The sequence below is a fragment of the Botryllus schlosseri genome, chromosome 3 (genome assembly GCF_051294905.1).
Source record: "Botryllus schlosseri isolate E-star chromosome 3, Bs_hap1, whole genome shotgun sequence".
Classification (NCBI taxonomy): domain Eukaryota; kingdom Metazoa; phylum Chordata; class Ascidiacea; order Stolidobranchia; family Styelidae; genus Botryllus; species Botryllus schlosseri.
The window spans coordinates 35,325,365-35,337,702 of record NC_137238.1 but is presented as its reverse complement, the minus strand read 5'-3'; the positions used below and the strand labels follow the sequence as shown (position 1 = coordinate 35,337,702).

At 38.8% G+C, this 12,338-nt stretch overlaps 3 protein-coding genes across 4 annotated transcripts in view; all 3 read right to left on the bottom strand.

Moving 5' to 3' along the window:
- Window positions 1-12,338, bottom strand: part of LOC145435142 (uncharacterized) — a 126,086-nt gene that overhangs the window by 80,793 nt on the left and 32,955 nt on the right. The window lies entirely within an intron of this gene.
- LOC145435162 (uncharacterized) lies at window positions 8,067-12,126 on the bottom strand. Of its 2 annotated transcripts, XM_080312467.1 has the most exons (6): window positions 11,863-12,126; window positions 11,141-11,241; window positions 10,907-11,086; window positions 10,798-10,854; window positions 9,654-9,847; window positions 9,138-9,275 (listed from the first exon to the last, which is right to left on the bottom strand). In XM_080312467.1, exons 1-5 carry the CDS (start codon window positions 11,945-11,947, stop codon window positions 9,833-9,835), a joined length of 438 nt encoding a protein of 145 aa, XP_080168593.1. In that variant the 5' UTR covers window positions 11,948-12,126; the 3' UTR covers window positions 9,138-9,275; window positions 9,654-9,832. The 2 variants fall into 2 exon arrangements, with proteins under 2 accessions (XP_080168594.1, XP_080168593.1); XM_080312468.1 differs by lacking the exons at window positions 9,654-9,847; window positions 10,798-10,854; window positions 10,907-11,086; window positions 11,141-11,241; window positions 11,863-12,126 and adding exons at window positions 8,067-8,878; window positions 9,348-9,590.
- The window catches only part of LOC145435135 (uncharacterized), a 63,136-nt gene continuing 62,925 nt past the window's right edge, over window positions 12,128-12,338 (bottom strand). The window contains exon 3 of the transcript XR_013913716.1: window positions 12,128-12,202. The gene's annotated coding sequence lies outside the window, so the exon portion shown is untranslated. The remainder of the gene's footprint in view (window positions 12,203-12,338) is intronic.

Sequence of the window (12,338 nt, the reverse complement as noted above, 5' to 3'; positions counted from 1 at the left end):
AAGGAGCATGCGGCACCAAGTAGACCATGTAATGTTTCGCTACTCAAGAAACACCCCAATATATCCAATGTAACAAGATTTTCCAATCTCGGCACGGTGGTGCAGATTTGATTCGACAACCAAGTACAGTCCCGAAAGGACAAAAATCTCACACTGTCCCTCGAACGATTGATTATTTTCAAAAACTGATCGCTCGATACATAACTACATCCGTGAAAATCGAGATCTTGGACTGCAGATATGTCCCAAGCAAGGTGAAAAAACCTTTTGCTCGTAAATTTGACCCATTCAAAACGGTCATGCAGTGGAAGGTATTCGAGAATCTTCAACCACATTTCATCTGGCAAGCTGCTCACAATATCCATTATTGAATCTTATCACACGAAAAGCTTCAACTCGACACTATCATCTGAAAATAGAAGGGTGATACAATTGAAATGATACAACGAGCACAGCTTATTTGATTTAGGAAAACAAGGTCAGATTTTTAGAGAAGGCTAGTTCGATGGTTTGCAGTCCAAACATGGAATCCAAAGCTGTGCTTCAAATCAACATGTACAAATTCACGAACATAGTCATTCAAAAATTTACACAACTAAGCGTGTTTTGGACTAATACATTTTTACAATCATCTTGATTTCGTACTAAGGCTAGCCAGAATCAAATACTTGAGTGAATCGAGTACTAGAGTTTGAGTCGAGTCGAGTAATCTAGCTTCACTCATTGTGATGTTACAGCAGTACGAAAGATGTGGAAATTTAAATTTGAACCTCTCATGCTACCGTAAAGTATACACGGTTCAGTACCGTAATACTAATTAGACACCACATGAAGGCAATTTATACCTTTCTAATACATGTTAAACGTTTGGTATGTTGCTGTGACACAAATAAGTGAGATTTCAAACATTCAGCATTAGAAATTACTATCAACTTTACATTCATTGCTAAAGTAACACATTATAGCAGGGATAGTGGAATTTCAGTACTCGAAATAAAATCATGCTACCCGACTAGATTGCATCCGTATTATTACTTGATTCAGATTCGAGTGTTCAAATCCTTGTGCCCAGCCTTTGCTCAAGGTGAAAATTGGCACCGTAATCTAGGTTATGAATCTGGTATATTACAATGGAGGTAAAAATAATAGCAATAGCCGTTAGCAGCCAAATAATTAACATACCCTTACAGAAATATCAGCTACGACCCCAGCTTTGAGGAGATGCAATGATTCAATAGCTCATCAAGATTACGCAAGAACTGGTACAAATTTACCAAAAGAAGATACAGAAGCCCGTTGACCATAGTTTCCTGTGTCACTACATATAGGCCTACATAGGGAGTAGGGAGGTCAAACACAGGCATTGTCGACTAGTGGGCTAGGATTATAAAGCTAACTTTACAGTACCGGCAGCGCTGCAAACGGCAGCGCTGCAAACTACAGCACCATAAGCACCATGATTATTATAGCTTACCTGCTTCACTCTCACTTCGGCACTGGTTGAAACAGTCCTAGATTAGCAAATGCCACAGATTTAGCCAGAAGATACGTACCCGACTTCCACTAACAAATTATACTTAAGAAAAATAACAACTGATATCACAATGTCACCAATTAAGATTAAAGAAAACCAGATATCACAATGCTAATCCATTATTCACAAACAAAGATGCCACTCGTAGTGTAGGTCAATGATTATGGCTGCTGTGTTTGTATATTGTGGAGATATATGCCCTTTTAAAGCTAACTCAATTCAATGTAATGCATAAGCCATGATACAGGTAAGAGAATATATCTTATCATTAAATTAGTGTTCGGGTGACACAATATTGGAGTATTCGTACGTGATTCAATCTATATATTCAACCCTTTTCAAGCTAACTCAATTCAATGTTATGCGTATGCTATGATAGAGGTAAGACTATTTTAAAATTACTATCTATGCTTTAAATTGGTGTTCGGGTGACGCAAAATGGGGAGACTTGGTGTAAAATTCAATCCAAAGCGCAAGATTACATTTCTGCATAAAATAAATTTGCGTTGTCACTATGTGATTTCTACAAATTGCACAATGGTACATGACAAATAGCTTATATCAGTACAAAGATACATTTCCGTAATTGAATGCATAAAAACTGCTATTTTGCGTCTTGATTATTGAGAAAGATCACGATTTGAAGACACTGTTCTCAAATATTTTGAGATTGCGGACATCGATTTGCTACAGGAGTTTGGATGATACTGCAAGGAACTGTCAAGTGGAATAATGATAAATCATACCGAATACATGTGAAACTGGCGAGATGTCAAATATGCAGTAAGAAACAGAAACCACAGTTGAAGATAATAGCATAAATCAACTTAAACATGTTCATGTATGGAACGGGATGTGTAAACATCAACACGGATTTATTTACTGCTAATGCGGTAATGAACATATTACTGACATAGAAGTGGCAAGGCCATCATGAATTAAATAAAAATTTACCAAATGGATCACAGTGGATCATATTAGGTGGAGTTTGGATAGGAGCGGAAATGTGGATGCAACTACTCCTTCTATTGGGATCCTTCACAAATCTAAAACCATGTCATACAATTGAAATGTCTGGTAGCTAGCTCATATGAGAATAGTTCTGATCACTATCGATAAAACGAAAGAAATAACGAAATGCAACGAGAAGTATTAATTCAAAGAAAATGGCGGTTCAATAATGTTGAGCAATATTCAAACAGGAATAGGATCGTTGATCTGCACTCAAGGCATCTTTAGGAAGTCAAAAGGGCTGTATGTGGCAACAGATGAAAACGACCTTCCCTGCCAGCTTTGACAGACTGGATGTTGGCTGATACGATCATCGCTGCATGACAATACCACGTTGTTACGATATTTCGATTCACAAATATTGCGGTACTTTTCAATCATCTTTTTCACATCTTCATCCACATTTTGACATTGGATATGTGCCATACAAAACAAATCGCAGGTTGCAACGAATGGTCCCAAGAATGACTCGATATACGCTGCTGACAAGGAGGACTTTGAATGAAGAGTGAATCTTTGAAGATTTCTACTCATTTGCAAATCTTTGAATTTTGAGACAGACTCCAAATCATTATGGGCAAGTCGTAGATAAATGAGATTGCGTAGCGAAGCAAAACACTCTGAAAAATCACAGACAACATCTGTTTCAAAGTGACCAAGATCCAATGATGATATATTCTTGTTGCTGGATAGGATCTTTGCGAGCTGATCTACATTGTCCAGAGGAAATCTATGTAGAGATAGATAACGAAGTTTTGCCAGCTCAACTATTGGTTTTAGATCACAGACAGCAAAACATTTTCTGGCATCTACGCTACAGAGCAGTTCCAACTTTTCTAAGCCTGGTAAATTATTCACCAATTTCAACAAAAACATTGAGTATCTGCCACTTGCATCTGTTTCTCTTGTCTCAGTCACGTTCTGTTCTGGATCACATTGCAAAGGAATATGTAGTGAAAAAGACAAACCATTCAAATGTTTCATGCCCATAATCGAATTCAAAAGGACGTTAGCATCCATGCTTACCCCATACACATTCAGCTCAACAAGGTTTGTGAAAAATGGTAATCTCGTGCATATACCCTCGGAGATATCAACATAAGAACAGAGCCGGTGGCCCAAGTCTAGATGTGTGAGATTCGGAAGACTGTGGTTCAGCAAAAGATCCTCAGCTGAATCTGGATCACCCCAATATTCATTACGGGAGCAAATAAGATACTCGAGTTCATGCAGTGTGTTAGGGAGGGGACGTCCTTTACAGTAACAGGATACATATTTTCTCTCATGTCTCAACAGCATTGGAAGACAAAGTACCTTAGCCATATCTAAGCAACCTTTCGACAGAGCACTGTCTACTCGATGAAAAGCCACTGCAATCAGCATCTGATTTTGGTATGCTCGATCATAAGTTTCCCTCATCACTCTTTGGACGGAGTCTCGATAGACCGCAAGATTTGCCTCAATGAATATATCGTCGAAATCATCTAGAGGCAAATGCTTGAGAGTTTGGACTGTAATGCAGTGTGGTTTAGAATGACAGCATGTCTTGATAAAATTCCTTAACACCGTTCTGGTTTGGCGACTGCTGACTTTTTCTGGATCGTGAAGCAATTCTACATGTAAGACTCGAAGTGACAATCCGCGTTTTGACTGCAACTGACAAAAATCTTTCATGACGAGTTCTGTAGTGGATATACCCAACTTTTTTATGGAGCGAGTGGCACGAAGAAGACTGTGTAATGTTTCGCTGTTCAAGAAACACCCCAATATATCCAGCGTAACAAGATTTTTCAATCTAGGCATGGTGGTGCAGATTTGATTCGAGAGCCAAGCACAGTCCCGGAAAGATAAAAATCTCACACTATCCTTTGAACGATTGATTATTTTCAAAAACTGATCGTTCGATACATAACTACATCCGTGAAAATCGAGATTTTGGACTGCGGTTATATCTCCAGCAAGCTGACAAAATCTTCTGTTTGTAAACTTAACCCATTCAAGACGATCATGTACTGGTAGGTAACCGAGAATCTTCAGCCAGATTTCATCGGGCAAGCCGCCCACGATATCCATTACGAAATCTTCACAGATGAAAAGTAGTAACAAGTTTTAACTGAAACTATGATCTGAAAATAAAAGGGTGATATACCGTAATAAATGAAATGGGGATGATATATCAAACACTGTTTATTTGATAATAACAACAAATGGCGGATTTTTAGCAGGTTGATGCAATTGAGCACGTGATAAGCAGCTCTTATATGCACAAAAAGGCTACGCGCTAAATCCAGCGATGTAATCAGAATATTGAATTGAGAAACAAAAGCGTGTGTGGATAGAATAAGACGGCGGCGATTGTTTGGCAGCTATTGAAAGAAAATGCTGATATATTATACCATATGCATGTGACAACTGGCACGGTGTCAGGTACGTAAACAGTGTGAGACAAAATTGAAGTGAGCAAGTCAAAATAACAGCGAGAATGAACATGATGCTGATGCATAAAATGAAATATGGAAATGGATACTGCTGAACAGTGGAAGCATTGAAAATTAAATTAATCATACACGATGATAAACATAAATTCAATATCTTATATGCGGTGAAACCAATAACGAAGACATGGTTCATTTCTTCACCCCCCAGTATACGGGCTTCATTTTTCAAATGATCCTCATAACATTTCAAGTGTTTCACCCAAAACCAGACACCTACATAGGCCATTCTCTCTTGCAATGATACTTATGCATGAAAACCTATATACGAAATGTGAAATGTATGCATAATGATGTACAATTATTACTCTTCTGGATAGCATATTCATACTGAAATCAACTCGAATATTTTTGGCTGACACTCGTCGGAGGTGACCGTTATCAACTAGTGGAGAATTCGAAAGGACATCACCTTGATTATTCGACATTTCAATGCCGGTGACTTCATTTTTGCGATACCATTGTTGATATGCAACAGGGTTGCAATGACTCGAGTCGCAATTTTTTCATGACTCGACTCCAGTCATTTTCTCAGAATAAAGAAATGACTCGAGTCAATCTTTGTAATGACGCGACGTGGTCTCGAGTCATTGTGTATGAATTAGGCGGGCAAGACCAACATTTTATTGTAATTTCGATGAATAGAAAAGTAAGCGCACCATTGGTATATCGTCTATTGGTACTGGTATTTCAAAAATAAGACCACAAACTGTTAAGAGCGGGGAAAATTAGTATATTATAAATGCGAATAGTTCGGTAGCACCGAAGAGTCATAAAAAGTGGGTTAAACAAGAATTTAACCGAAAACTGAGCAGTCAACGCAATCACCTGGACTGCGACTCGAGTCAAAACACCATGACTTGGACTCGACCCTCTGCTCGCTGACATGGACTCGGACTTGACTCGGTGGTGAATTGAAAATGACTCGACTTTTGACTCGGAGCCTTGTGACTTGGTTACAACCCTGGTATGCATTGCTCTTTCAACTGATCTACTAGTTGATGACGAATACCCCTGACAAATGTCAGCCGAAAATATCCAGGTTCATTTCAATATACTATTTATTTGTATATTGAGGTTCTGTATCAACGAGAAGCTCTTCAAAATGCTGAGACTGCAATATTCGCAATAGCTAATATTACGTAGGCCTACATGGTTGAGGATCAACACAATTATATTGACAGCCAATATAATAATAAAAATATCATTGACATGGAAGTAACACGTCTGGAATTACACTAAAATTCACAAATTGGAACACACCGGATCATATTTGGTGATATCATGAGGGGTGTAAGTAATTATTTCAATCAAACTACCTACTTCACTTTGGATCCTTCTCAAATTATGTACTATGTCATACAATTGACATGGTGGGAAGTTAGCTCGCAAGACCGATGTTCTTAGCATTATGGATGAAATGATAGATGAATGAATGAAATGAATTTCATATTTAGCCTATTTTAAAGAAAATGGTAGTTCAATGCCAACTGACAAAAAATAAAGTTAGAAACAGAAATATGATGTCAAGTCAGGGCATCATATAACAGGCGCGTAGCCAGGGGCTTCAGGTGTGATTAAAGAGTGACATCACGAAACTTGATGATATCGAATGTCCGCAAACATGTGCGTGCGGAACATTGATTTCCGCTAATACTGAAAATACCGTAAGATGTGTGTCAAAGCTTGAGCTATAAAAGATGATAAATGATTGAGCCACCGGAAAGGCCATTATGGAACAGACTCCATATCAACTTGGTCATTTTGTCTTGAGCTATGTAATACATGCTGATAAGCACACATATTTTATTGTTCATAATAGATCAGGGACTCGCTAATTGACAGCACTGCCGGACTCGTTGGCAAGCCTATCATACTTCGTCAACACGAGGATATTGTATAATCGCCATTTGTGCATGTACTCAACGCTAATGAATTGATGCTAAATTAGTAAATTCAACCATCCTTATTTTTTGGCTGGCTACGCGTCTAAAATTTACACTCATGGTTTTTTACAATGTCAAAAGGGCTGTATGTGGCAACTTGTGAGATCGAGCGTCCCTGCCAACTTTGGCACACTGGATGTTGGGTAATACGATTATCACTGCATGACAATATCACCTTGTTACGGTATTTCGATTCACAAATGTTGCGGTATTTTGCAATTTAGCATCCACATTTTTACACACGATATGGCACATACAGAACAGATTGCAGGTTGCAACGACCGGTCCCAGAAATGACTCGATCCACGCCGCTGACAAGGTAGACTTTGAATAAAGAGTGAATCTTTGAAGATTTCTACTCATTTGCAAATTGCTGAATATCGATACAGACTCCAAATCATTGTGGACAAGTCGTAGATAAACGAGATTGCGTAACGAAGCAAAACCCTCTGAAAAATCCTACCAAATACATGTGATAACTGGGAAGATCTCAAATACGCAGTTAGAAACAGAAACCACAGGTCAAGTAAGAGGAAAAATCAACGTACTGGTAACAATGTTCATGTACGAAATGGAATGTAGAAGCCAATACTATCGCATTGTTTAAACATCAACTTCAACTTCAACACAAATTTATTCACTGCTGATACGGTAATATCACATATTAATGACAGGGAATTGACAAAGCCATCATGGATTAGACAAAAACTTCCAAGTGGATCATATTCAGTGAATTTTGGGTGGGTGTGAAAATTTGGATGCAAATACTCTTCATCTCTTATTTTAGGCAAATTCTAAAATTGCAAACCATGTCATACAATTGACATACACTGTAAGTTTTTTCATGTCATTGAAATCAGAAAAGACAACACTTTTTTCGTCAAAAAAGATCCCACGAAAAATGTCCTAGATGATATCGATTAGGTGTTTCCATATTAAGGTGTTTCCGTATTTAGGTGTTTCCGATCTAGGTGATACCTCAATGCGGCCTGATATAGAATACTAAATAATCTGGCGTACATGTCAAGTCGACCTGTCCTCGAAATAACACTAAAACCACCTGGTGTACTCGACGACATCTAAAACTGTTCGAATCCCGCATGGAACATTTTATTATAAACGGAAAAATGAACGTGCAAAGAAATCAACAAGTAAACGAAATGAAATTGAAGGCAAAAAATAGGACTTGCATCAGCATAAATCAGAGCCGAATTTTTTAATTTAGAATTACAAAAAAAAAACTAATTACAGAATTTGGATCATGTAACATACCAGCATAAATCAGAGCCGAATTTTTCAATTTAGAATTACAAAAAAAAACAAATTACAGAATTTGGATCATGTAACATACCAGCATAAATCAGAGCCGAATTTTTCAATCAAGAATTACAAACAAAAAACTAATTACAGAAGTTGGATTATGTAACATAATTAGTACAAGTACTAAAACGTACTTCAAAGTACCATACTCAATAAACGAATGCGGAGAGGAACTTAACCTCACAGGATTTGTACGATCTAACGTACTTGTGAAGTACTACTCAAAAAACGATAGTGAGAAACCCGGAAAAAGTCTTATTCTGGAGCAGATTGTTGAAATCTTAAAAAGAAATCAGCCAATCTGGTAGACACATATTGAGCACTTTTGTCACCTATTACCACATGTTGAACGAAAGCCAGAAGCTGAAAATCTTTCGGATATGATAGGTCCCAGGCATAATAGCATGCCATAATATTAACATAATTAACATGTCAAAGACCGTATCGTATTCTTGGCAAGAAATTTTGTGGCCATCAGCCAGAATCCAGCCCTGGATCTTGCCATTTTCGTGCTTGGCAACAACCAAATGTGGAGGGTGTGATCGTTTGCAGTGGATTTCAGTATCTTGAGCCTGAAATGCAAGTATTTTTTAAAAATTCAAACTATGAATACGACTGTCAACAACAGGGGTAACAACTCTACACCAGTAATTCACCAAGTTATTTAGACACGCCACACAATAAGTTTTACAGTCTTTGGTATGACCCACGACCTACCGATCGAGAACCCGGACGCATAACCATTACACTATCTCGCTCACCACTGCCGCACAGTCAGCTACATGTATCAGTGATTGAAATCATTATATAAACTTAGTTATAATCAAGTACCTGTTCCACTGACAATGCAGATACTGTGGACTTCTTTTTAGAGTTCAGGCTGGCGTCGGTCTTCTTCCACTTTACTCTGCCATCGGCGAGTTGCGATTGTACTTTCAGCAGATTTTTAAGTTGATCATTCACACTGTACTGAAAAACAAAAAATCGAGAAGTTATTATCAATCATTCTAAATCATAATAGCTTTGCAAGTCCCAATTTACCCCAAATATCTTATCCAATGTATTCATCATTTTTGTGTAATTAGTTCTCATCTCATCAATTGTAGTTGGTGCAACTAACTTCCAGAAGTCTTCCCTGACCTGTAAAGAAATTTTTCAGTATTATATTAAGAACTATCACTATATTCTTTTTGGCCGTATAAAAGGCACATAATTCCTACCCCAAATCATTCATGTTGTGACATCAGAATGAGTGATACAGGAATACAAGTCTCGACTGTAATACTCAATACACTGACGCGCACTCGATATCGCAGAGGCCTAATGGTAAATCATACATGCGCTCACCAGTCTGATATCACCCAAGGTTGGGAAAGTTTGCAGAATTTCATTGAGAGGGATCCCTTTCTTTGTTAGCTGAGCACGCCGGTACCCGTACAATTGTTTGAAAAGAGTCACGATTTTCTGCCAGTTGCAGTCCTCGTTGTCAAATTCATTTTGCAGCTGACGAGTAGCTTCTTTAACAGTCAACTTGAATCCACCTGAATGTGTAAATATTAGTTTAACTATGCTGTAATTTACACCGGCACACATCGCCGGACTACTTCTATTTACTGGCAGTACAAACTATGCAGTAATTTACACCGGCGCACGTCGCCGGACTACTTCTATTTACTGGCAGTACAAACTATGCAGTAATTTACACCGGCGCACGTCGCCGGACTACTTCTATTTACTGGCAGTACAAACTATGCAGTAATTTACATCGGCGCACGTCGCCGGACTACTTCTATTTACTGGCAGTACAAACTATGCAGTAATTTACACCGGCGCACGTCGCCGGACTACATCTATTTACTGGCAGTACAAACGATGCAGTAATTTACATCGGCGCACGTCGCCGGACTACTTCTATTTACTGGCAGTACAAACTATGCAGTAATTTACACCGGCGCACGTCGCCGGACTACATCTATTTACTGGCAGTACAAACGATGCAGTAATTTACATCGGCGCACGTCGCCGGACTACTTCTATTTACTGGCAGTACAAACTATGCAGTAATTTACACCGGCGCACGTCGCCGGACTACTTCTATTTACTGGCAGTACAAACTATGCAGTAATTCACATCGGCGCACGTCGCCGGACTACTTCTATTTACTGGCAGTACAAACTATGCAGTAATTTACACCGGCGCACGTCGCCGGACTACTTCTATTTACTGGCAGTACAAACTATGCAGTAATTTACATCGGCGCACGTCGCCGGACTACTTCTATTTACTGGCAGTACAAACTATGCAGTAATTTACACCGGCGCACGTCGCCGGACTACTTCTATTTACTCGCAGTACAAACTATGTACTTCTATACCCACATTACATACTATTTAGTAATTTACCTGACGAGGTGCTTGATACTGCATGGTGGCTGATTAAAAATCGATGAAAATATGAGTTGGTGTCCTACTAGAATAATGTGGATATTTACCATATCATCCACAAGGAGATCTGTCGAGTTGTCGTCTTCTTGAGGAGGTGTGGACTGCTGAGGCATTCAGGTTAGCTAAATTCATTGCAAAATTTTATCAAATACTTACTGGCATAGCTGCTTCTGAAGAAGCTAAATCACAACGGACTGACGGCTCTACGGGCACGGTGGTATCTAAATCCTCATTAACTGACGCTTCTCCCGGCAAAGTGGTATCTGATTCAGCGATCGAGGCTGATTTATCGGATATATTGTTTTGACATTGATTTGTTGACGACTTTTTCCATAACTGAAACAACAAGACTTAGTTGCATGAACACATTTCAGTTGATTAGCTTCTTACTTCTTGCAGATTCAACAGATGGCGCGTCACACCAATGGTGAATATTTGCCAGAAGTCTTTATCACAAAGCCCGCAAAAATTATACGAATTGACATCATTCTCTTTAAAAAAATGAAACAGTTTTGAACGTAACATCAATACTACAGATAATCCTTATCGTTACAAGCAGTACACATGTCCAACATGCCTCGCCATTACAAACTGCTGATCATCAATAATATTACTGATTTGAGGCCACCGAAATTCATGACCAGAAATGCAGTTCAACCCACAGATATTGCTATGCGTAATAACAACTGAATTCATTGTGAAATCGAAAGCACAGACATCCAGTTTATGGTAGTTGCAAAATAATTGATCATTTACATACAACAGCTTATCAATACAAATAAATTCTGGTAAGCCATCATCTTTGAGCCGTTCAACAAGGATATCTCCAACTTTGTTCCACTCATAATGACACCACAACAGAATGTAAATTGACAAGATTCCAAGCTCTTTACTATGTTTGGTACCGGTACGCTGCAATACGGCCGATCAATGCTAACACAGTAGAAAAAAGTATCGCAACTTCTTCTGATACTCATGGCGAAGAGCGTCTCTTAGCTGTTATAACAGGTCATATTGCTTAAGCTATGCGTGAGCTATATACAGATTAGGATCGTACTTTATATCAGATATCTAGATAACAGGGTACATGAATGCTAAAGCTATTTATCTACCTTCCAATTTCTTGATATGGCGCGATGCAACACCGTTACTCGCCAAGAAAGTTCTGAAATCTGCAGCACGATCAGTTCCTGTCATGTTCCCAGCACGTTGAATCGCAAAAGAGCGAGACGGGGAACGCAGAACTTACGCAAAGCGGGAAAAAAGGGAAATTTTCCCTATAGCGCCTAGCTTCGTTGGCGGCCATGCGCTGAAAGCTCTCTTTTGTGCTGCTCCTAGCGGATAATTTCGCGGTGGCGGGATCTCAAATTTACCGTGTACTGGGTAGCTAGCCTATCTGCGGATCGTTCTGACATCTGAGTACTATCGAGAAAATGAAGGAGATAACAAAAACTAATTAAAAGCATCAATTCTAAGAAAACGGCAGTTCAAGACGTTGAACGAAAATCAAAACAGAAATATGATGGTAAACCGGTTTACTTGCGCTCAAGGCATCTTTAGAAAGTCGAACGGGCTGTAAGTGGCGACA

Coding starts and splice junctions, on each gene's coding strand:
- LOC145435162 (XM_080312467.1), bottom strand. CDS start 11,947: ATGACAGGAACTGATCGTGCTGCAGATTTCAGAACTTTCTTGGCGAGT. Junction 11,087..11,140: donor ATCTGTTGAATCTGCAAGAA/GTAAGAAGCTAA, acceptor TTGTTGTTTCAG/TTATGGAAAAAGTCGTCAAC. Junction 10,855..10,906: donor CTTCAGAAGCAGCTATGCCA/GTAAGTATTTGA, acceptor TGAATGCCTCAG/CAGTCCACACCTCCTCAAGA.